Here is a 26,096-nt window from a genome sequence, read left to right as displayed (position 1 = left end):
AAAGGTTTTTGTTGTTTGTAGAATCAAGATGGCTAAGCAATTATTGATAGCTCTTCCAGTTCTGGAGACCTTTGAGATGGTAAGGCAGAATGGAAAGATTGCTTTCCAATTAAAGGTTAATGCCATGTAATACCTGAAATGTTTTATTGTGGAGGTTACCTACGCATTAGGGAGGTTTTGCCTCCATGGCCTGAATTAGTGTGCCTGACAAGTGTGGTGAAGTTTGGGATCTTGTTTTTCTATCTGGTCAGAGATCTGCAGTGCACAAAGGAGTAATGTACTTAAGAAAGTCAGGTTTTGAGCAAAACTGAGGGACAGCAGAAGTCCTCTTAAAGCTTCCTCTCCAGTCTGATAGCATTTGTCTTCCTCGTCTGGCTCAGCAAACACTGACAAGTTGATTGTCGCTCTTGTGTAGCAATCGAAGTACTCTCTTCTCAAAGCTTTTGCAGACTTACTAACAAATAGGCAAAGGGGAGGATGATCAGATCCTAGAAATACAGGAAGTATCTTGTTCAACGCACGTTTGGCTGTGTGTATTTAATTCATGTATCTTGTATTGTGTGCATATGTGAATGTGTCACTGTGCTAATTCATGAATGCAACTATATGGCTGCTTCCCTCCACTTCTTTTTCAGCAGACCAAGGCCCCCAGCCAGGAGAGCAAATGCTGGGCTGTAAGTGTGGAAATGGAGCCGTCAGGAGAAACTGAGAATAGCTGCCTTCACTGGGTGTAGATTGTGGTACTAAAGCAGTGGAGTACTTCATCAGATGCTTGACATTGAATGTAAACATCTGTAATCAATTTTGAGTGGGTTTAGGGTTAAACAAGTGGTCTCCTAGAGGCTGGTGAGACCACTTCAGGAGATACTTAAATGTTCTGCTGAGTGAGAACTGGTGAAGCAGAGCCCTGAAGGCTGGCATCAGGGCACTTGGAGTGGATTTGGCAACCACAAAGCACAGGCAAAACGGATCCTGAAATGGTCTGATTTAGGTTTTGCGCAAATGGGTAACTGTTGTGTGTCTGAGTGTCCCATTAGCTTGCCAGTTTGAACACTAAAAGTACATGTGTTCTCTTAATAATGAATTATTCTTGAATGAGGTTTTTTACTTCATCAGAAGGCTTACCAGCTTACTGTCACAGCTCCTCCTGACCTGTCTGGCAGTCATACCCCTGGATATGGCACAGACTACTGGGTTCGTGGTGACAGACACTGCCACATGTTTTCTACCAGGTTGCATGTAGTTTCATTAAAACTCTAAGCCCTAATAAAATGTATGTAAAGAGAAAGCTTTCCTGTGCATCGCCGGTTATAAAAAATGTAGTGATTGTTTTGTGAATGAAGAGATCTTTTTTCCCTAAAATAAACAGAATCGTCTAAGTCCGTAGATGAATCTTTTAATAGGTTAATCTTAAAATGAAAGTGTTATTTCGTGGGTTTTGCTTCTTGTCTGCTGGAACAAAATCCACAGCCAATTTTTGCAGGGACCTGCTGTAACATGAACCATGACTTGGGACATCTGTAAAGCAGCTTGTTGTTCATGTCATTCTTCCTCAAATACCCAGTTTTTGTACTGTGATAATTTTAGCACTTTGAATGCAGAACAGTGCTTTGTCCTTACGGGGCTTGGTAGTTAGTTTTGAACTTAGGTGAAGCACAAAAACCTTTTGTGGCTGAGAAAATGAAGGTGAAATGGTGGTTTGCTCAGGATCACTTGCGGGGCGGCACGGGGTGGGGAGTGAGGTGCCAGGTCAGGCCTCATGGCCACCGGGACAGAAGCCATCTGGTGAAGCAGGACAGCTTTGCTGGTGGGCTGCTGCGTAACATGGCTGTACGTACCTCTCACGGTAAGGACAGGTCCGTCAGCGCAACATGGGTGCGTGAATATGGGGAGAGGTACGGGAGAGTACCAGGTCCAGGCATGTGTGAAGAAGGGCATGTGGAGATAGGAGAAAATCCAGCACCTCTGTGTGAGGTGGTGCTGCAGTGCCCTGGGGCGATAGTGCGGTGGTGTAGATATGTCTGCCCAGAGCCAGCCCAGCTCTTTGGTGACAGCCCTCTGGATTAGGTCGGTTCTCCATGGCGTGGCCCCGGGCCGGTGTGCAATGCCCAGGCTGCCCCTGGTGCCCCCAGCTTGTGCGGGCTCTGCCGGCCCCGCTGCAGCCCGACGTCGGCCGTTGGGCTCTCTGTGAGAAGAGGCTGTGGAAAAGTGGGAGCGAGACCCTCCCAGGGTGGCACGAAGACCACCTCTCCCGTGGTTCCTCAAGCCAGGGCTTTTGTGGTTATTAGCAGTAACGAAACATTGCTTGTTAGGAGACAAACCTGACTCGCTTCTCATTGCGAGCTAGAAAATGAGCTGGAAATGGGAGATGTCAAACTCCACGAACCGAGCCTCATTTCAGAGCAGGAGCAGCGAATAACTCTTTGGGGCCAATTTTTGTTAGAAGGCTTTCAAAAGCATTTAATGATTTCTTGTCTAAGGAAAGGTAAATATGTAAGAGTTTGCATAGCTCTAATGTTTACTGATATTTAAATACTAAAGTCACTGCACAGTAAAACTTGGATAATTAAGAATGAAAACACTGACATCACAGTTTTATACGCCTCGAACGGAGTAGATAACTAAGAGTATCCCAATTTCTGACACAATAATTGATGCTTAGAGAGGTGTACATTTACATATCAAGGTCTCCACGAAGCCCTCAGGGATCACAGCTTGCTCTTCATGTTGTACAGACAGAATTCAAGTGCATCAAAGTTTAACGTTTTTATGTTGAGAATTTTTTCAGATGTCAGTCTTTAGGCATCAAAAATTCAACCACAACAACGAAAATACAAAAATGCAGAGAAATGGCTCCCAAGTGATAGGAAGCCTGCACTATGTAAAGCCCTCGATTTCAGGGGAGAAGCTGTTCGGAAGTTCACTTCGTAAGGTCCCAGCTGGAAGCCTTCTGAAAATTGGTGGAAGGATTCCCCCTGATAACAGCAAGCTTTGAATCGGGCCCAAGGCGAATTGTGGGGTTTTGCTACTTCTATGGTACACAACTCTTGATTTTTTTCACATGCAGGAGCCTAAATGGTTCACAACGCTGCAGTATTGGTGCAAGATTTTGGTCTGACGTGGAGCGCACGCTTCTCCCACTTGGCCTGCGGCTCCCAGAAGGCGCTGCTGAGTGCTGCGGGCTGGTTGCGGTTCCTGGGCGCCAGCGCCCGATGGGCAAGTGACCCTGCGAGAAGGGTCACGGGAGATGCAAAGAGTCTTTTCTTCAGGTGGTCCGAACCCTTGCGAGCAGTGGTGTGGCTGATGCTGTGGAAAGCACTGCCCTTCTGTAGATGGACCCTATCTACTAAAGCTGCTCCTGTGGAGCAGCTGCAGATACGTGGGCTGGGTTTCTCTCCTGGGTTTTCCTGAGGCTGGTAGAGTAAGAAGTAAAGTTTCACTGGTTTCTGGGCAGTTTATTTTCTTTTTTATAAGAAGTGGAATCTGTTGACAGATGCTGTCAGTAATTTTGGGGAGAAAAACGTTGTTTTGGTAGCTCTTTTATCCTTACGCTAAATGATCCTACCCATAAACATCTCTTGGGTTTGATTTGTGCAGAAAATGTGTGTGCTTTGCACCTGAAATTAGTAGCTTATTGAGAAGCCTGAATTATTTAATTTAGCCTAACTTTAAGCAGACCATGTTCTCAGACCTCAACAAATGGTGATGAAATATCCCCATACCTGTAATTTGAGATGCCATGTGTGAGAAGCCCCTGTAGCGTAGTGCTGAGCCTCCTTAGTACCTGCCTATTGCATGCAAGGTTTTTAGAAGGATTTCTCAGAGGGGAAATTTGTATGAGCCCTTCTTCTTGGAGAAGACTTACCTAGAATTTAGACTAGACTTCATGCTCTGAAGCTGCTGATTTTAAATAAATGTCGCTTAAGGATATTTCGAAGGTCTTCTTGCTGACTGCCATGTTTTATTGATGAATTAATTGAATGGTGGTGCTCCAAATGGTTTCCGATTTTTATAAAGCAGTTTCTACCTTTATTTTAAGCTTTTAACTGTTGCACAGGTTTTTAAAAGTACAGAACTATACTATCTGTTTATTTTCAACAACCCCAGAACACTGCTTGATACCAAACTGTGTTTTTGATTTGAGTGTAACTTGTGTATGCAGGTAGTGTACCTCAACGTTTTGCTCTTGGTATGAAGATCATATAGGTTGTAAAAGAGGGTTGTTCTTGAGTTACGCACATTTTACTTCTGCTGTTTGGCCTGATGGCTGTTAACAGCCGCTGACACTATGGAACCACTTTATAGTGAAACCTTTGATGTCCCCTTACACCTGTACCTCTGTTCTCCCTGCTTAATAGATCAACTTCATGGTAGGTGGGCTTTCTGTAACAGAGGAGCTGTGACTTGATATGTGCAACATGGCATTGCACAACATTGCTCTAGGAGCAGTGAGAGGGATTTACTATTTCACTTGATTGTCAAATGAATTTGCCCCTTCCAAATTCACTATAAACTGGGTCTGCTATGAATCTGAGCTTCAGAGAAGCCCGTGCTGATGGCATTGCATAGATTATTGCATCCTAATCTTGCATGTCTTTTCGCAAAGCTTTCTTTTATTTTTAATTTACATTTCCTTTCTTGCTGCAGTTTTTTTTCTCTATTTTGTATTGTAGGATCGGGATATTCACCCCTTGAAGATGATGAAGATGTGTATGCACGCAGTAGATATAAAGGTGAATGCTTTGCTTATGTGCTAAAGAGGATCAGCTGAATGCTGAGAGAAAGCTTCGTTCTTTTTCTTTTCATGGATTATAAAATCTTGGTGATCCAGCTCCATGGTTTTTTCTCATGGATTTTTAGATCAAGATTTAATTTCTACTTTTTTTAACAATGGAAATTAGACCAAGTACAGATCACCACTCTTTCATGCACCTGAGTAAGTAACTTTTGCACTGCCTTTGCTCTTGGAAGTTCAGGTTGTTAAATCATGAAAATCTAGGAGGAGCTTCTCTTTCTTCTTCATACATCCTAACAAAACCATCAATGATAAGCTGACTCAAAACTTGGGCCTACTGATGGTAATGTATAGAAGTACCTGCAAGAGAACTTGATTTTCATGGCTTTTTTTTCCCCCATAAAATTGTTCTCATTTCAGGTTAACCTGCTACCTGAAATGGCAAGTGAAGTGTGCTTAATGGATGAAAGTGTACATTCCAAAAACAAATTATGTAGCTGGATGAATGAGTGAATGGGCTGGCATGTTTATAGAGCAAATTCAGGTTTTCTTCCCTAATCTAGAAGATTTTGCCATTCAGCAAGATTGAGAAGTGTTTTGCCTCTACCAGTAATCTTCCATTTACTATGTCCATTTTCTTTAAAAGTCTGCTTCAGTCTCAATACCCCTCTCCTCTGCCAAAATCCCTCAGAAGCCTAGACAGTGAAGAAACTTAGCACTTAATTTGTCACTTTAAATGGTAACTGTGTTTCTTTTTAGTAAACTAATCTGTGGACATGTCAGAATTGTAATGTAATAATTTTGATTACTTGAAAATACTGGGCATTGGTGTCTTGTTGTACATTATTGATTCTCTGCAAAGAATCAATGGGCCTTATAAGAGGTAAGTCATCAAATAATTCAGACATTTATGAACAACAAAGAGGAAAGTTGAGATGCTATGGCTATGTTGCTGTCTTATGTCAAATACTTCAGTATAAAATTTACTTTCAAACACATGCAGAAATATTTCTCTAAAGCTTTATTTAGGTAAACTCATTTTTCTTTGCCTTTTAACATGTAACCCTCTGCAGACACATAGAAAAAGAATTCCAGAGATCATGAAGATAAATCAATGCCAATTCATGCCAGGGCGGGCAAGTAGTTAAAATGCAGATTCTGTATAAATTCCTTTTATATGGTGATCCAAAATGGATTATACTCATGTCAGCCAAAATGTCACCAGGGTAAGTGAAACATAATGACTCATTCACGCAGATATTAAAAACTGCCCTGAGTTTGGAAGTGCTACTGCCAAATGTTGAAGATCAGACAATGTGAATCTAAGAGTATAAAGCGTTGGAGTAGAAAAGGCTCACTCTTCATTAGCATACTTATTTAAGTTGGTATTGGGGGGAAGGGAGTGGAGAAAGGCAAAGCAAGGAAAAATGGGTCGAGTAGCTATGTTCAGAGCTTCTCTTTATATGTGCAGTCCAGCATTTTGGGTATGGCCTATTGGTTGGCAAATAAAACTTCCCAGTAACAAATAATTAAATTATTTTCTTAACTGATGTAAACATACGTAAGCAGCATTGTTTTTTCTTTGCACACATACTCACTAAACAGTGCAAGCGAGCACGCAAATTCATCCTCTTTGGCATCTGCAAACAAACCATTGCAGTTTATTGGGGGAAGGGGGGCAGAATAGACCTCCTACCAAACCCTTTTGTCTTCGTCAGGATGTTTTTCAACTTGCTGAGTTTTCCAAAGAAACATCGCTGAGATTTTCTGTGCCCACAGCATTTTAAAAGAGTTTTTCCCTTCCTCCCTGGTGAACCCTCGGCTTGGTTGGCTGGTGTACCAGCAAGCAGCAGTACAGCCGGTCACTTTGCATGCTGCTTGTGAAGGAAATGCTCAGCTGAGGCTGGTGTTTAAACAGGACTGAGAGGTTGGGGGAAATGAAGCTCTAGAAAATGCTTTCCTTCCTGCCACTTGGTGTGGCTGTCTTGCATCATATTTGATGAGGAAGGGCTTCCCAAATGCAGCAGTTCCTGTGTTCATCACAGCTCTAGTGCCACTGCTCTGATGATCCTCATTCCTAACATGTTTTCTCAAATACTGTAATGATCAAACAGTAGCCCTAGCTGTAGAGGCAGCACTGCGGCTTCAACCATTTCTGCGTGCTGCCTGTTTTCCACTGGTTTCAAACACAGGATTGAGTCTCTGAAATGTTTTACTACTAAGTGATAATGCAGGCTATTGTATCACTGAGGAATGGTGCAAACTTTCTCTTAAACAGAAAAGCACTACATAGGTCCTTGTATCTTAAAACTCAAATTTCAGTTAGGTGAACAGAGCCCCGTATAGATGGTGAAGCTCCAGAAGAGGTGCCTGGGAAACCTGTAGCTTTTCTTATTCCCAAAGCCTTCAGAAACACGGCTGATCTTGTCTTAAGGCAGGGAACAGCTTGTGTGACCTCTTGGGGGCCCATCCAGCCCTAATATTCCATGAATACTCCATGTAGCTGCTTAGCCTTTGAAAACCAGTATGTGCCTTCACTTAAAAATAAACAAACTTTGATCTAAAACTTTGTTGTATCGTTTGATGTGCTTTCAGGCACATAAGCTTTTCAAGTTAGCTGGGGTTTTTTTCAGTGATATCAGTTGGTCTAAACCCAGATACTTGTCCCCTTATAAACCATGCCTCACCCCCTTTCTTCTAATCACATTCAGTTCTGGAATAAGCATAATAATGTTTCAGATCAAACAGATGTTCCTGCTAAGCTCTTCAAGTTATCTGCATTCAAAAGCATGTCTTGTTTTTGTTTTTCTTTCTGACAGTATCATTTGGTCCAGTAAAAGATGTATTACCCCTCCCTAGGAGCCTTGCTTTGTTTCTCTCTGTAGACCACCGGAGCTGCAATAACACTACAGGAAGGGTCTTGTCTTTTTCAGTATTCTGTTTGTGCATTAAACTGCATTTGTTAGCTGTTAGCCACTTTTTTTTTAAATATATATGCAGCTCTTTAGTCAAGGGAAGCATGTTTGTAAAGCCACAAAAATTTGCAGAAAAACTCGGGCAATTTGCAATACCTGAAACAGCTGCTTTGCCTTTTTTTTTTATTAGCCTCTTGACCATGTTGCAAAGTGTACTTGTCTTAACACCCTTTACAAAGGAAATCATCCATGTGCTTTTGCACCTTATATATATGGAAAACCTGAGGCATGAATGTCTTGAACTGATTTGCTGAAGGATTACCTAGCTGGTTGGGGCAAAAGCCCAGCCTACCTGAGTCTTCATCCCCCCTGTTGTGCCCCTTCAGTCAGTGTTTTAGTAACGTCAGGTTTAAACCCTTATGCAGAAAAACTGAGGCCTCCTTAGTTAAGGAGGTCCTACAGCAAGTGGGAAAAGCTTTTGTTTTTTTTTTTTAATTAAAAAAAAATAATTGAAGTTTAGGGTCTCAGGCCATGAGAAGAACAAGTGGGACAGAAAAGTTGGAAATATTTTGGGATGAGACCACTGAAGGGGAGATTATGGAAAAGCTGTTGTTAGCTCAGGAGGAGGAGGATTTCTCCAGGAGGTGAATGAGACAGAGGCTGCCTCTGTGAATCCAACATGCGTGGCTTCCCCCAGAGAGGGGTTGGAGGTGATGCTTGAGACTGCACCAGTGGCAGTGGGGTACGGGAGATGGGTGCTGTCATCACTCATTAATTCAGCAGTAGCGGATTGACTTCTATTCCTGTTAGCTCACACTCCTCACTGGCTCTCCCAGTTTTAATGTGGTTCGTAGCAAGCCAGACAAATGCGAGCCACTGTGATACAGCCCCTCAACAAAGTGGCCCAAGTAAGTTGATGGGGGTTTTTTTAATGTCTTTTGGTAACTATTGGGTATAGACTGGGGTGAAGGACAGGAAATAGTTCTAAAAAAAACCCCAAAACCACTCTCCACCAAACTACTTTTTCATAATTGTGAGGCGGAGGATGTATTTGACATGATTGTGTGGCTGAGCCAAAAAGATGAACTGTACTCTGTCCCTAACCTGCTGTGTGCTGTTAGACTGGTCTGCTCGCTTCCCGTGCCTCAGTTACTGCACATTTGATGACACTGGGAATAATGCCACTTACACATCTTTGTAAAGGGTTTTCACATGTATTGGTGAAATACAAAAATAAGCATGCCACAGTACAATGTGACTGCTTCAGAAACAGACGAGTCTAGAGGAAGGTGCTCTTGGTCTAGTCAAAAGTTTGACAGTTAGTCTCTAATTTTAGTCCTCAGATGCTATTTGTGTTGATTCAGGACCAGCACAGCAAAATGTAGGTGCAAAATGTAGTTTCTATTGGAAAAGTGTAAATATGTCGTAGAGACATTGTACACTGAATATAAATATCCCATGTATGAGAAATAAAACAGGCTGTGTTGATTTTTGTTTATTTATGTGTGAAGCAGGTCCAAATCGTGTAGAAAAATGTACATAATAACTATAGGAATTAAGAGCTAGAAGTGAACATCTGCCAAAGATGGCCTAGAAATTATTTTTAAATGTCTCCTGTGACTTTGTAAGGATGAAGGCTACAACTCTTTGTGTTTTGTTTGGTTGGGTTTTTTTCCATCTTTCTTGCAGACCTCAAAAGTTTTGTCATGTACCTCCCACATGTCACACATTGTCACACAGTATTTCAGGACCTGTCTTCCTTCTCTTTTTAGCTTGCAGTCCCTTCCTCCCTCCCTCCCTCTCGATATGTCCTTTTCAAATCTTGGAGCTGAGAAGGGGCAGGTAGTCACTGCTTGTCTAGGAAAGTCCTACTGAGGAGCTGCCTGCTGCAGAAAAAGCATGGCTTTCTTGGTGAACCCTCTTGTCAAAGCTAAACAAAGATTTTTGAAGCTTTGGCTGGGAAGGGGAAATCTCTATTTGATACCCATCAGTATCACAGTATGGTGTTAAATCCTCACAAGAAGACAGTACCCATATCCTGAGTATTTTAAAGTGTAGCCCTGACCAATAATTAAAGATTCAGTTTTATGTACATGTGTTTCCCTTTTTCCCATGAGTTCGGTAGGAGCATTAGCCATGAAGTCCCAGCCAAATTCCAGCTTTCCTCTGACTTGGCAGATCCATCCATGTCACTGTCCTGGATCCAGGAGCAACTAGAAGGTGCTTCTCATACTTCAGGCTACATTTCCATGGTACTCTTTTCCCCCCCATCTTTTGAGGTGAAGAGTACAAGACATGAAGTCCAGGCCTTTGAGAAGATTTAGAACTGGATTTAAATTTCTGCAGCTTGGATTCCCTTTTCTGAATATGTGCTGTATTCTATGCTTGTGAATGAACATCGACACCCTCTGAAAGATTTGACAGTAGGAAGTGCAGGGGTTTGTTTGTCAAATACATGTGTTGTGCCTGAATGCATGTTGCACTTGGAAGCTGCAAGTTACTACCAAAAAGAAAGGAATAAGGTCAGATCTTTCTCGAAAGCTCTTCACTTAGTCTGTTGGATTGGATGCTTTCCTTCAGATTTAATCACAGCAATGGTATTGTGCCTGTTTGCTGGTAGAAGCTATTTTGTTGGCGATGTAAAAAGTGTTTGAATGTTTCAGTGTGGCACCACAGAACTGCTGAGAACAGTGAGGGAGCTGCTGTTCTTGCACACTTCACAAGTTCCAGTTCAGCCTTAATCCTGGATGCTAACTTGGAAAGTAACTTTGCAAAACTGGAGCCGTACTTAAACCCTGAGTGGATGTTCTGGCACGTGGAGGATGTGTACACACAGGCTTAACATATTGGGAATATGATTTATGTAAGTCACATCCTTTCTAACTCTGGGAGAGCTTGAACTACCAGAGAGTTCAGCCAAGGCAATATCCTTTACTGCACAAGTTGTTATGGAGGATTTTTTCTATTTTAAATGAGCAGTGAGAGAGCTAAATGTTGTAAAGACTACAATTACAGCTAGACCAAAGGTGTTCCTAATGCAAACTTGTGTTACCAAAGAGAAGCTGGATGCATCCATTTAAAAACAAGAGGGGAAAAAAGGTCCGGTTGTCATCAAACTGTCCACATGGTGGCACACTTATTCCATGGACAAAAAACCATAGACCACCACTGCCCCCCCTCAATCTAATGGCTACAGTATTTATTGTTTGTAATAAAAAAGAGCTACCGGTCTTTGAAGGGCTGACCTTCTGATGTATAAGGCTTAGTGCACCTTGCTGCACTGTTAATTCTCCGCTTTGGTGGCTTTTTAAGTAAGACTTTTTTCCATTTCTTCTTTGTCACCTTGAATAAAGAAAGTGATTTTGTATTTGTGTCTGACCTTTTACATTTTGTGAAGTACTATGTGTGGTTTTCTTGTTCTCTGTGCTAGAAACTCCGTGGTGCTCCCCCATTAAGGTGAAACATGGTTATGCAAACTGCAGGACACCTCAAGGGGAATATTACAAGAATGTATTGGGGACAAGATGTGATATTCGCTGTCAAAAAGGCTATGAACTGCATGGCCCTCAGCAGCTAATTTGTCAGTCAAGCAAGCGCTGGTCTGGGAAAGTGCTGTGCAAACGTAAGTAGCTATGAAATCTGTGCGTGCAGCTTGCGCCGCAGATTTAGCAGACGATAAACTCCACTTGCCTTTGAAACAGTGATTTTCGAATTGTTATTTGTATTTTAAACATTGACAATATACTTGGATATGTAGATTGGCTTGTTGCTGAGGTTCTTACAGTGGTACGTGGCATAAGTATCATGAGTGGTACAAATAATCTTGGCAGATAGCGAATGTTTTTAAGTGTGGGATTTTGATCTGTGGGAATAGTTTTATGACAGAGCCATAAAGCTGCTTTAAAATATTGCCCATTTTGGATTTTGTAAGCTGACACGACTTGTATCAAGTATCTAAATGGGCTCTTGCAATAAAACATCGTCTGAGAAGAGAGGAATAGGTACTTGTCTTTTTCTCATATAAATGTTGCATTAGGCAACTGTGTATGTAAAGTTAAATTTGAAACGCGGCTAATAAGAACAGTGTGAAAAACCTCATGTGGAACGTGACTTTCTCCCACTTCTTGTTTGCTAGCTGTGTCTTTCTTTCTGTGTAATACCCCACATTCACATTACTCTAAAGGGAGGGTAATAGGTTTCCAGAAGTCTTTGTTTTTTATTACAGAAAAGCGCTGCCCCACCCTGTCCATGCCAACCAACGGGGGCTTCAAGTGCTTAGATGGTGCCTACTTTGGCTCAAGGTGCGAGTACTACTGTTCACCGGGATACCAGCTGAAAGGCGACCGTATAGTAACGTGCATGGACAACAAAGTTTGGAGTGGCCGGCCAGCGTCCTGCGTTGGTAAGTAGGATGGTTGTTCTGCATCCCGGAAAGTCCACATCTTGAAGTACCTGCTAGTGCCCGAGTCTTCCACATGAATTCCAAAATGCTCTTTTATCCAGTTCCTTGGGGGAAAAAAACAACCGTCCCTTTTTGGGAAGCAGAGAACACTTGTCTACGGGGTACAGTGCACTCTCTGTCACTTCATACTTTCAGTACCAAGTGACCATCTCCCTTAGACCCGCGCTATCACCTCCAAGCGTTACTGCTTTAATAAAGATGAGACTGGTGTAAGTGGTCAGTGCTTTACAATGCTTGTAACAGCCTTTGCTGATCTCCTGGGTGACTCGGTAGTCTCTAATTACTGTGCTGCTCTTCTAGCATGTTCGCTGTGCTGGAGTCTGTCCTGCTTTTTGCAACTTAATGATAAAACAGGTTTGAAACTAAACCCTTTGTCTGACCACCTCTGTTGCTTTTGTTTCTTGGGATCACAGTCTCCAAATATAACCAGGGAGTGTGAATGGACTGTAGTTACCAGCATGGTTGCAGTGAGCTAGTCTAAATTTCAGCTTAGTTTACATTAGCTATGCCAGCAATTTTCATTACATAGTCAGCAGTCTCTCAGGAACCTCAGCTGGAATAATTGTTTTTATATACATAAATCAAAAGAGAGATAAACAAACACTGAGATTTAACTTTCCTTCCTACTAATGAGATTTCAGCAGATAGTGAGGCCTCAGCTGCTGCTCTTGTTTCTGGGAAGTCTCTGATATAAGGTTCAGCAGCTGTCCACAAAGGAAAGTATTTTTTTGGCCATTTGAATTGGCTACCAGTAATTTAAGCTTGTGGGTGGTAGAGTATTGTGCTCAGTGTTTTATTGTGTGTGATGACTTGGTTTTCCTCAGAATGCCTGTGGCTCAGTCTAGGTTAGCAAATGGCTTTGGAGTCTCTCCACTGTGGCCTGACATTCGTAGAATTTTGTTCAGGTTTCCTGTTACTTGGTGTTATACAAATGTATAAATGAGCCTGCTGCTTAGGTCTAGACTGTGGTGTCTCTTGTTTTTATTTACAAAAATGAGCCTTGTCCTTCTCAGTGGTGTGGGCGGAGGAAGAAAAACAAACCCTTTTAAGTTTGGGAATGATAAAATGTCCTCTGTATTTCCTGGCACTTTCAGAATCTCATCTGTTTGCAGCAATGGGGTGTTTATTACAGAGGATGCTGTCTTGCAGATTAGGGTAAGCACGTACATCTTAAAAAAAGAGAGGCTAAGTTAGTACTAACACTTCTTTTTGATTCCAAAAGTTCAGGATAGTTGTTGCATAGGGTATTACTGCAAGTCCCAAGTAACCCAGTAAAAGCAATACTGTTATTTAAGTTCTGGTAATACCACATAGTGTGGAAAAGACCCCTTCAAGCCTTGTGTGCATACAGTTCCTATATGCAAATTTTGAGTTACGCAGTTAGCAAACGGTTTAATAGGGTTATCTTTTGACCTCGGGATAGGTAGGATAGAGATTTTTTTGTGACTAGACATGACCCTAACAGTGTAATGCAGTTAGCAATTGAATACACATCCCTTACTGTAACTCAGTAATTGAAGAAAAGTCATCATTGAACTGCAGCCTACAAAAGCTTACCAATGGCCAGGAGAGAACTGGCTGAATGCATGTTCTTCCTCACTTCCAGCTGAGGAGTAAAAGTAAGGTGAGGGGAGTGATGAAATACAAAGGCAAAGAAGCTGTTTTATTTGTTACTTTAGTGTATGAGTGATTAGTTGCACTGTGCACAGTAGGCATGTTACGTGTGATTGTAGGCATGGGCTGGTAAAGTTCATGTTGTTGCAAATAGTTAGAGAAATGACCTGGGAACGCCACAGCTATTAGCATCAAGTACGGCAAAATTACTGCAGACCTGAATTTATAATCCTCTTGAAAACAAGGGGCTTTCCTCTGCTCTTTTCTTACTGGAGTTGCACTGCTTAGCATTTTTGCACAAAACTGTGTGGGGTTCACAAGGCAGTGGTGAAGATCCATGTAGGAAAGGCATTATTGCTGAAACAGGTATTCATTAAAAGGGGGAATTTTTTTTTTTTTAAATTAAAGAAAATTAGGTATGTTTTAGCAGTCACTTACGGAAGCCCTTACAGACAGTGAGTATTCTGTGCTAACAAAGCAGACTGTCTGTCCCTTGTCCCCCTCCTGTAAGAGGAAGGACATCCTTTATGTTGCTGAAATAACTTTGATTAATTAAGATCAACATATGGCTGCTTCTGGTTATCAGTTAGCTAAAAATGCCAGTACTCACTTGAATAATGTTTCTATTATACCCTTAATGCACTGTAACATAGATTGAAATAGGTATTTTCCTTTAGAAGATTGAAAAATGTCACCTTCTTTTCTTCTATAAAGGTTTCATTTTCCTGCTGATTGTATAACAGAAGTTGTGGTAAATGGCTGTCACCGTGCTAAGTCATCCTTTTGTCACATCCTAAGACTGTATTGATAGATAGTTAACTAACAGCTTCCGACTACCTATGTCTGAAACAAGCTCTGCATTCTGAGTCATTAATTATACAAGCCCTGATAATGGATGTTTTGAAATACAGAGCAATGCCTTGTGGAGGGGCGTGAGGAGAGCAGAACAATGTTTTTCATTCCCCCTTTTATGATTTCCAGTCTCTTAATCTCTTTATGCTTTAGACACAGGCTAATGTTTTGAATTAACTTTCAGCCATCGTTTAATGTCATCAGCAATCAGTAATAACAGCATGTTTATGTAGCAGCAGACCGTTTACCTGTCCCATTTAGACTGAATAAGCAAGCAGTGGGCATTCAGTACCATCCCTCTGTTTCTTTCCTCTTGTTATCCCAAATTCACAAGGAAATAAATGTAAGCCTTTAACAGACTATGAGAAAGGCAGTTAACAAGCTCTTTTGTTGATATTGTTAATATGGCCAGTCCTAGAAGTATGTTTTTTAAAAACAAAATCTAAAACCTATTCGAAAACTTAGCATTTTTCTCCGGAAAGTTCAAAAGACAGCTTTAAAATTCAGTATTCCACTGCTGACCTCCTGATGCGATGTGTGCAATGCCACTTCCCAGCTTGGAGCCAGAGTACCAGTTGCTGCTGCCAAGTAGCCAGGAAGGGCACCAACTTGCAAGAATGTAAGAGAAGCAGTGGGTGAACAGCACCAGATTTTTTATGAAAACTCAGTTTACCTGCCCATGATGTAAACCTTGCAGGTGAGATTCACCCATTTGATACCTAGCCCCGCTAAACAGCGTAGATAAATCTGCTTGGCTTGTCATCAGTCTTTCAGCAGTGACACTGTAATAAAAGCATAAGACCAGCTGTACAGGGTCAGACAGCTTGCAGCGTGTCCTGGCTCCAGCTTTGGCCAGGAGTACTTACTAAGCGAGAGAGTCTGATGGTCCGGTGCTTACAGGATGATTTTTCCCTCTGATAAAACCTCTCCAGCAGTCAGCAGTCTTGTGGGTTCCTCCGCTGGGGTTTGGTTTAGAACCTGCAGGTGGGCACCTTGCTCACATCATATGTTTTATTGAAGGTTTTTAGGGGGTTTGTGTTTCAGTTTTGTCTCTTGTGCATTTGCCTGGATGTTCTCTGGTCACCTTCTCTGCATTTAAATGGATTGGGTTTTTTTAGACCTGTCTTCCTTCTGCCAGGCTGCTTGATAGGCTGTAGATTGGCTGCAACGCTGTACAAGGGCATGAGGAAAAAGACCTAAGCGCTGTTTGGTTTAACACGTCCCAGTGGCCACTGCAGTTACAGAGCATCTGGTAGACAGCTGCTTTCTCTTGGTCCGTTTCAAAGCAGAGTTATTCTGGTGGGGTTCATTTAGTGCCTGTTGAATGCTAAGAGGCAGCTGAAATGACCAAAGAAAATATCCTTTCCAGGAATTTTTAAGTCCAGCTAAAAAGGGTGGCTGGCCCCTGGGTGCTTCGTGAGTTGGTTGCCACAGTAACTGTATTGTTTGTCTTTACGATGTGGAAGTCCAAGCCGGTTCATACCAACCAGTCTTCTCTGTGCTGAGGAGCATAACGAGCTTTCTGATTAATTAAGTGCTTAAAACGTTGGGTCCTTAGATGCCATTCCATCTTTAAATAAACGTAATGCTGGCATAGATGTATACTGTCCATAGCACAGCGGTGAGCTGTTGCCACAGTAAGCTAACTAGAGCCAGAAGCAGCCTTGGTGAGACCGGGTTATTTCCTACCCTAATTCAGCTACACTGGGGGGGTATTGAGAGCAATGTAGTTTTGTGGAGGAGGGCAGAGCTGTCACTGGCTGTGATGTCAGCACGTTTCCACACATAATGGGAGGGTACTCTAAAAATAAGGGAGTGAATAAGAAACATGAGGAAAAGAGACAAAGTGCTTCCTGTAGCCAGAGTGGATGCTTGAAAATCCTGCTCACTTGTGTACTGCAGCAGATGAGGGAAGGAGGAGTGAAAGAACTCAAAAAAGTGAAAAAGTTAAAGAAGCCGTAAAGAAGAACTAAAAGTGCCTTTTATGTATCTTTAGTGAAGGGTGTTCATATAAAGTACAGGAAGCTTCAAAAGCTGTTCAGAGGATTCTGCTGTTCATTTGTGATTGCTCGACTCCCTGCAGTGGGAACCCAGTCTTGCTAGCTTCACCTTCTAGTAGGGTCTACAAAGTAGGATTTGTTTATTTACAAAAAAAAACCCCCACAAAAATAAGCATTTGTGTAAGGCATTTTGCAATATTCCTGACGTTTTCTGGATAACTTTGGTAAGACACTTACTTGCCTGTGCCTCCCCCGCTCCCTCCTGTGCAAAATTAAGACAGGAGCTCTTCCTGTGGAAGTGCCCCACAAAGCTGCGATGTTTGGGGTTGGAGGAAAACTCTTAAAGTAGAAATAGAGATAACAGAGTTTTCAAGAGTCCCCGGTTCTTGGAATACTGTTAAAAGTTTGAAGGAGCTATAGCAGGGCTGCACTTGCCCTAGTTAAACTGGTAGAAAACATTGTGTGTTGCTTGTAGAATATGAGGGTCTTTCTTTGAAATTATTTTGTATATTTGATGCTTTATAAAGGCCTAAACCTTTTTTCATTGCTATTTTTTGAAAGAAATCCAGATTGTACTTTTTGTGTCTGCCCTGCAAATGAAAAGACAAGGCCTGCCACCCTTTAGGTTTAAGCGGCACTTCAGGGATTGTTTTTTATTCGTGGGTAGAGAGCAGTCCTGTCTCTGTGTTCATTTTTAAAGTTGGTACATGACTCCATGGATTTAGACTTCATTTTGGGTATAACCCAAGCAATGGTAAAAACAACCTGAGACTAAGCTATTAAAGATAGATTTTTTTATTTAATTCTTTTTTAAATTAATGATTGTGATGGTGTTTGGACTTGGTTCGCCCATGTATTTCTGCTGCGCTGGCAGGATTGGCAAGAGAAGCAGCTGAAGATGAGTAGCTGTGCATCACCTTTGTCCTCCATCGGGGTCTTTTATCATCGCCACTGTTTCCTTACTCCTGAGTAATAGTCACCGTGTTCTGGTAGCAGTTAAACAAGCTCTCAAAACTTACCCGGTCTACTTTTTATTTTGTATTACCTGTAAGGCATTATTATAAGAATTACTTGAAAAAACCAAATGCAGCAGCAATTCCCTGCAAAATGACAATTTTGTCAATCTTCCATTGTTTCTTTTTGCCATTGCTGCAGGAAAAATAACCAAGAATTTAACAGTAACATGCAGAGTTATCATATGGAGAGAGATTTATGTTCAGTGTGCCTTACAAATGTTCTTAATCACAATATCCATGGCACAGATGAACAAAGAGTGGCAGAGCAGATAAACAGAAGGGTCAGGCTCCTTGGTAAAATCTTGGGTATCCCTCCTTAGAGTTCAAAGCTAAATACAGTTGATTTGTAGACATTGCATTTTAACTTGGGACTAGATAAAGAAGTTATGATAACTACTTTTTAATTAGTTTTTTACTTTAGGGGGGAGTGATCATTGTCATCTCCTACTCTTCTTACAAAAAGGTGAGAAGTACAGGCTCTACCTGCCTTGTCTGGGAGGACTCCAGTGTTGAGGAGGCCAGCTGAAGGTGGTCCCAAATGACTCTGACAACAGGGCAAGAGCTGTGAAGAAAACGCGTAGCTATAACACATGCACACATGCCCACTTCTGTGACATTTATTTCAACAGATACAGAACCTCCGAGAATCCAGTGCCCGAGCGTGAAGGAGAAAACCGCGGAGCCCAACAAGTTGACGGCCAGAGTGTTCTGGGACACCCCAGAGGGACGGGACACTGCTGACGGGATTCTGACAGAGTAGGTGCACATCTGTAAATGTTTGCATTTCTGCTTTTTATTCCTGGGGTCCTTGGTTAGTAATTCAGCTGATGAGGGTGGCCAGGTACCCTTTCCCCTTAATTCATCCAGGGTGCTTATTTATAGCTGTCACATGTCAATGGCCTGTAAAGAATGACATGTTTAATTGAAAAATTAAAATTTGACAACTTGACTCGTTCAGGATCTGGCATGTAGAGGGGGTAGCGGATTGTTGTGGTTATTTTAGAACTGATGGAATAAAGGACAATAGCATTTTGACTTGCACCTGTGAAATTTTCCAGAGCTTCTTTCTTTGTGGGTCTCTTCTCATACACAACAAGTTTTCTTACAGCAAGTTACCTTTTATACATAACAATGAAAAGATAATAGTGCATTGGAGGTAGCAGCAGAGGCAATTTTGACTGTCTTAAAAAAACCAAGGTCAATTGTGTCACAAAACAGTATCTGCAATCATCTTCAGGCTTCTTCCTGAAGTAGTGCTGAGTACTGATGTCACAGCATTCTGCAGTTACTTGTAAAGGTAATGCCTCTCATTTGAAACTTAGGGAGCTTTAAACATTGGATTTAAACTTAACACTTTCTTCAAAATTTCCTTGTCAATTTTTATGGTTTCACAGTCACATTTTCCAGAAGAGCAAGGTGCACTTGTGATGGTACCACTGTCTCTGATTTTCCCATCTTTATCATGCAGGATTTATGGCAGTCTATCTAGATTATTGTAATAGAAAGAGTATAGAAAATCTGCTTTTTTCATTAAGCAAGTTACATCTTTTAACTCTCTGTTGTGGACTGGTTAAGCTTAAAATCTCAAAGTTGTAAAAGCTTAAAGATGTTTACAGTTTTATGTGAATACAAAAAAGCTGTTGAAAGACACAGTGACATTGCTTTTTTTTATTGTTACAGTTTAAATAATATCAGAAAGAAGAATTCATTATATGATTAAAACTAACATTGCTGTTAAGGTCTAATGTGATAATTCTATGGCAATTTAACAGCATCAAAAAAAATTAAGCCTGATTGATAAAATAAAGACTTTGAAAAGTGTCACAATAAAGAAATTCCAAAGTCTTTTTGATGAAATAATGTCTGGCAGGCAAAAAAATTTGGGAATATCCCATGTAGACTTTGTCACACAAGTAACTTCCCCAGCTCTGAAGAGGCTAGCTGTTGAATCTGTGGAAGCTTTTCCATAAATCTATTTTTATAAAATCTTGCTAAACTGTGATGTTTTGTAGAGTATACAGTGCTTTCCTTAAATACAGTGGGTCCTGCAGTCCCGTGAGTATGTAAGCTTTCCCATTACATGGAACTCCGCTCAACCTCACTGCTTCAGTACTGTTTAACGTGTTGGAATTCTCCTGACCTGTTTGCAGGCTAGGAACAAGTTCCAGGTGAAAACGCTGCTGTGGATCACCCCACCCTTCTGCTGTGACAATAAATCTCATTTTCTGTTCCATTTTTGTACATTAGTATAATCACAGGAGCACTGTAGAGCAGCCAGACGGGGTACGTCCTCATTGTAAAAGGCTGGAAGTTTTCTTGCACTCCTCCAGCTCTGGGTTATGCTGCAGTCCTGACTGTGGATTGTTCATGATACAGAATGAGGGAGGATCAATCTCGACTTTTCCTTATGTAAGGAAAAGGAAGCTCGAGTTCCTTTGGGCGTGGTGTGATGCTTGGATACGCTATGGATTGTCTTATAGGAAGCGAGCAGGCCCTGCCTGCTCTGCCTCCCTTGTCTCAGTAGGGTGGGACCCTTTTGTACCCAGCATGGGCTGTTGGTAGCAAGTTTAAATACTCTGGTTGCAGCTGCCCAGCTTCTTCCTTTGCTTACTCTCAGTCTTCAGTCATGCAGTGCAGCCAGACAATCTTAGAATGCCACAGATGTCACTCTTCGGGCTTTTACAGCGTTGTCAGTAGGAAAATGCTGGTGAATTTATGAATGTCTGTCCTGTTTTATCTCCTGTTTTAGTGTTATTTTGAAAGGCCTGCCACCAGGGTCACATTTTCCGGAAGGTGACCACAAAATCCAGTATACTGTGTATGACAGAGCTGAAAACAAAGGCACTTGCAAATTTCTTGTTAAAGTCAGAGGTAAGAATGATGTTTTATCCTATAAATGCAGTCACTGATTTGCATCTGGCTTAGTCAGCTGTTTGAGAAATGTCCTCATTTCTATATTTGCCTTCCTATGTATGTATATGAACTGTTTGTTGATGCTGAAAGGGAGAACACAGTCTTACTCAAGACCTGGGGGCCAGGCCTGCAGCGGGGTGGGCGGCCAGCACTCTGCACGTTGGGGAAGAGCTTCATTGATCAGTCCTGCCTCCAGCTCCGCACCCCTTCCCTGCTGCTGGCTTCTCCCTGATATTTAGCTTGTGAGCTGCTGAAACAAGTACGTGAAGGAGCTTTTTTTTGGCTGTGACTCACATCTGTCAAGCAGGGCTACCCTCTCACAGGTCCAGATCTTGACAGCTGTAGGTTTCAGCTTCAACTCTCTTTGTGCTCCATGACCTTTTATCACCATCATACCACAATCACATGCATATATCTATACATCTGTATCATTTTAGTTTACATATGAGTTAATAGGGGGTTTTTGTTTGTTTGTTTGGGGTTTTTAAGTACTAATAATATAGAAAGCAAACAGAAAAATGTATTCAATATTGGTATTCCACTGGCCATGCTACCCTAGTAACAAACAGAGGGATTCATGCTTGGCTTTATGGTTGTTTTTTTTTTTACCTCTTGCTTAAAGTCAGGCGCTGTGTGAAATTAAATGCCCCAGATAATGGCTACATCAAGTGCTCAGGTGATGGAAATAACTATGGTGCTACATGTGAGTTCTCCTGCATTGGTGGCTACGAGCTTCAAGGAAGCCCAGCTAGAGTATGCCAGTACAATTTGGGGTGGTCAGGAGTGGAGCCAACCTGTGCACGTAAGTGAGTATTTCACCACTTTAACAGAAGGGCTGCCAGAGCAATGGTTCTCATGGCAGTGAGAATTTGGGAAGGAGGAGGTGTGGGGTGGAATACAACTGCAAATTTTAATGCCCTTTTTCTCCTCTGCCAGTTTGCACTTAGAGCTGAAGCCTTTGCCACCTTTGGCTGCTCTTTCCTAGGGTGATGATGGTATCTCACAACTGATAGTGTGTTTTAGGTCAAAGCGCTCTACAAAACTTAACATTCTGGAGTCAATCCATCTTGCAAGCCAGAACAGCTTAAGCTAAAATTGTTGGCTTCAATGAGGCCAGTATTTCACCCGTATCTTCTGTGTTATTATTTCTTGTTCTTGTGCTTCTGCTATCTAACAGTTTGTGCTTTTAGAAATAGATCTGTTTTCAGTATGCTTTATAACTTTTGTTTTAAATTTAATTCTAGCCATGAATATTAATGTGAATGTGAGGACTGCAGCTGCACTTCTGGATCAGTTTTATGAGAAGCGGAGACTGCTAATTATTTCAACTCCTACTGCAGCCAACTTCTTCTACAGGATGCAGTTGGGAATGCTGCAGGTAAAACAGATTTTGGGGTGGGGTGTGTGCAACTATTTTTTTTTTTCTTTAAAGAAAGACACAAGAGGACAAGCCCCACTGTTTGATATAAATCTGCAAACTTCATCTGTTATGTTGCAGCCACTGGAGGATCTGGCTGAAGCAGTAGTCGTTCTGGATTAATCCTTTTTACAGGGGTTTGAGTTGAAACATCTCCCCAGTCTCTAATTCAGCTCCGTTGTGGATTGTGTTGCCTCTTGACTGACCAGTTGCTGAATCCCAGGCAGTTCTGGCCCTCTTCCATCCTCCCCAAATGAATTTAATAATAAACTTATGTTCAATAATCATTCCCTAATTCAGCTCCTAAAGAAGCTGAAAAAACCCAAACCATCCAGCACTTCAGTGGTTGCAGTTCATGCAAACCAGGCTTACAGACTTTGTAACTACAATGCAAGGAAGTGTGAATAGCTTCAGAAATAATCAGTGCACTAGCAAACAAAGGACTGGAGACTCAGCACAGAAATCATCCAGAGTGCTGGAGATAACACTGGGGTATTTTGTTCCAAAAAAAAAAAAAAAAAAAAGAAAACTTCTGGTAATTGTCCTTCTTATGTGTTGTGACTGTGATGTTCTTGTAAGGTTCTTGCTAGACTTAGGGATGTATCTCAGAAATGTGTCTGTGTCCTCAGGGAAAGGAGCCAGTCCTGTATTCATTCACAGGGGCAAGTGTTTCTATCTTGTTTCTTTTCTCACAGCTGTAACAAAATTCGGTATAAATAGTCATTGGGATATGAACATGATGATGTTTTTAACTGCTGGCTTAAGTTACAGTTGTATTAAAAAAGTTTTTATTTTCCCCCATTAGATTAACTTGGCAAGAAAATCCAATATATTGATTAAAATGAAATAGTTTAAAATACTAAATTTAATGGCTATAGTATTTTTCCTACTGCTTGACAGTGGTCAAACAAGTTGGCATGAAAGAAAACTTTCTGCAGTCAACTTCCATTTCACATACCTTGCTTTGATTGCCAAATTAGATTACTAGCACAATGCTTAATACCCTGGCATCTTTTCATGTCATTACAAAGGTAAGTTTTATTAGAGTAGTTAAGAATCCATCATTTAACATCCCCCGGAGTCATGAGGCTCTAGTTCTTCGCAGTGAGAATTAGAGACATTTCAAAGTATGCTCTCATTTAAGTTTAAACCATCTCACTAACATAAGAACAGACTCTTTATGAACACTTGCTGCATGCTCAAAACAACCCCCTGTTCTCTCACTGATAACTAAGACACCTCTTTCTTCTTTTAACCCTTCCAGCCAGCACAGTGTGGTTTAGACCTCCGGCATGTTACCGTAGTTGAATTGGTTGGTGTCTTCCCAGCACAGATAGGAAGAATAGGTGTAAAGCTGCTGCCACCATCACTTGCCCTGCAACTCAGGTAAAGTAAGCTGTCACTACTGTTGTGTTTGCACCTTAGCACATACGATGTATTGCTTTTGATTCCCTGCTTCTTACTCTCTAAATAGACATATTCTACTCTAATGTACATAGCTAGACACAGGAAGGCAGATGTTGATGAGCAGGTTTTAGCATTCATTTGCTCTCTATCTGTGTAATGACTACTGCAAATTCAGGGGCATTTGGTATTTATGAAATTAAGAGCATAGACTTCAGCTTGTTTCACATTTTAAATGAGTCACAGCCCATTTAAATGTGAAACAAGCTGAAGTCTATGCCACTCTTTCAAGTGCCATGTCTTCCTTTCCCCTTTGCTCAAACTGAGTGAATTCATGTGAACTCCCTCTGTGTCCCTTTGATCATGTTATAGACCTGCCACTGAAAACACTTGAAGTATGTCTATATTTGTGCTGGAGTTGGACTGATGCAGTTATGACAGGCCGCAATCGCTTTGCAGGGGCAGCCTTGGAGCAGCTGCCAGTGCAGCCCCAAAGGGCAGGGACAGGTCATCTCTGCAGCGCTGCTGGTGGTTGGGGCCAGGCCAAAGGGGAGGCAAGGGTTGCTCTTTGAAGTCCCACATGTAGAAATTATATAGGCAGTATTTCAGAGGGGAAATTATCTCAGCCTCCTCGGCCTGACTACAAGAGGCAGCAGTTTTACTGAGGTGCCTAAACTGTTTTGACTTGGTTTTAGACTGGCAGGTGGTTGGTTTTCACTTGAAAGGGAGACTTCAAGTGCCAGTATTTCCTAGGGACAAGAGGACTACAAGAGCCAAAAGTGAAGGCCTCAGTGGCAGGGAAAGTAGTAGTTATTTAGGAAAAAAGTCCAGGAGCATTTTAGGCAACATCTTCCGTGATATCCCTGAGGAAATGGAGCGAGTTTTAATTGGGGACAATAAAAAGTGCTGACAAGTCAGAGAGGTTGCTTTGGATTGCAAAAAATAAAACCATTTGTTCTCTATAAGAGGAAAAAGAGAGCACAAAGAGCTTCTCTTTTATTCAAAAAAGTAAAAGTACTTTTACTAAAGTTGAAATGGTTTTCTTGTGGCTCTCTAGAAAATAATAAGCTCTGGTAACACCCCATTCCCTGCCACCCCCCCCCACCCCACCCCCCCACCCCCCGTACAACCTTTAATGGAGCTACATTTCAGAAATTGGCATGGTATGACCTGCCGTGCACTCAGTGAAAGTTAGTTTTCCATGTGATATTTTTCTCTGTTGTTACTGCAGTGTGTGAATTAATAGCATTCCAGTTCTGGAAGGCACTTAAATTGTAATGAAATGCACCCTTAAACATCTTGAATAAAGATGCTGTCCAGAATTGGCATTCAGTGAACTAATGAGCACAGGTAACCTAGTTAAAACTTCAGAAACCTCAGAAGGTTAGCATTCTTCATGGCAGCTTTCCTGTCCTGATACCATTCCCTCACAGCTGCCTGAATTTATTTTCCCCACACCAATGATGTTGACTGACTGCATGTCTAAGGATCTTGTAGTTCATTACTCCTTCAAGCAAAAGATGAAAAGAGCACCAAGGATATACTTTTGGTACTGTCACACCTCCAGAGGAGCTGAAATCACCCCTTTTACCATTTAGATGGAAAGGACTCTGCCATGATTAGCAGCAGCTTTTGTTCTCCTAAATTGGAGTTACCATGAGGTAGATGATGGTTATTATTAGGAAGCCATGAAAACTGACTCCAATAATTTTGTTGTCCTGCTTTTTCTCATTGTTGTTTTATACCATGTGGCAGCCAAGAAAGGGAGTAGTCTACTTGTAACTCTAGCTCCATCACAATTGTTTTCTTTAGGCAATGTATGTAGTAGTTTTTTTGCCTTTTTTTTTTTTCTCTTGTGATAGCAATAGGTAATGGCATGTGCTATACTAACAGTCAGAGATCTGAGAAGGAAACAGGGCTGGGTGCAGTTATCTTGACCCCTAGAAGGGGGTTTAACAAAACAAGTTCCTTATTTTGCAGGCTGCTGCTGAGGATCCCCCATTACAATTTCAACATCGTGGTGATGGACAAGCACGGAATGGACAAGGAACGCTATCCTTTCCCAGCAACACCAGCCGAGCTCTTTGCACTTATTGACAATTTTCCCTTGAGAAAAGAAGAGATGAAACTGCAAGCAGAAATTGGTCAGTCATGTCCCTAATTCAGGATTGCAGGGCTTGCAGTTGTCTCTGAATTTTTTTTAATCCACTTAATTCTCCCCTTGGTGCTACACAAAGCATAGCTTTTTTTTAATCACTGATGTACAGATTTTTTGTGTGTATTGTTAAGTCTGTCCGGCTGTGTAGCTACTCTGCATAGAAGTATGCATGATGCTTTTCGGTACTTTCAGCCATATTTAGATAAATGTGTACGTAGGATTACTACCCAATGGAATATCTTGTACAGAGAGTGAAGAACTGAGGCACGTTTCTGGGAGTTTATTTTGGATTTTTCATTCAGTGTAAAATTTGGGTTTCTTTCTTACTGTTTTTAAGTCTTTTTATTAATAAAATATTGTTTTGCAAACAGATAGTTGTCTAAAATTCCTCTTGGAGATAAAAGTTGATCGATTAATTCAAAAGTTGGATCAATATACCTCTCTGCAAACCATTGTAACAGAGACATTAGCCTCAGATTGAAAGTGTACAAGCAACTCAGCAGTGTCTTTCAGTTCCACTCATTATAATGGTCATCACAGACACAAAGCATAAGGCAATGCAAGTACAGCAGCAGTGAGGAGAAAATAGCTGATAGCAGGAGAATTCATT

At 41.5% G+C, this 26,096-nt stretch overlaps 1 protein-coding gene across 1 annotated transcript in view; it reads left to right on the top strand.

The window, feature by feature from the left end:
* The window catches only part of SRPX (sushi repeat containing protein X-linked), a 44,426-nt gene extending 18,632 nt beyond the window's left edge, over window positions 1-25,794 (top strand). The window contains 9 exon segments of the mRNA XM_059820562.1: window positions 4,674-4,733; window positions 11,081-11,272; window positions 11,876-12,052; window positions 18,224-18,350; window positions 20,344-20,465; window positions 21,130-21,309; window positions 21,752-21,885; window positions 23,189-23,310; window positions 25,309-25,794. Coding sequence (XP_059676545.1) covers window positions 4,674-4,733; window positions 11,081-11,272; window positions 11,876-12,052; window positions 18,224-18,350; window positions 20,344-20,465; window positions 21,130-21,309; window positions 21,752-21,885; window positions 23,189-23,310; window positions 25,309-25,489 — 1,295 coding nt within the window. The 3' untranslated portion in view covers window positions 25,490-25,794.
* Window positions 25,795-26,096: the final 302 nt, after the last annotated feature.

Source organism: Gavia stellata, chromosome 1 (genome assembly GCF_030936135.1).
Source record: "Gavia stellata isolate bGavSte3 chromosome 1, bGavSte3.hap2, whole genome shotgun sequence".
Taxonomy (NCBI): domain Eukaryota; kingdom Metazoa; phylum Chordata; class Aves; order Gaviiformes; family Gaviidae; genus Gavia; species Gavia stellata.
Note: the sequence above shows the minus strand (reverse complement) of the source record. Positions and strands in the feature narration are given on the sequence as shown.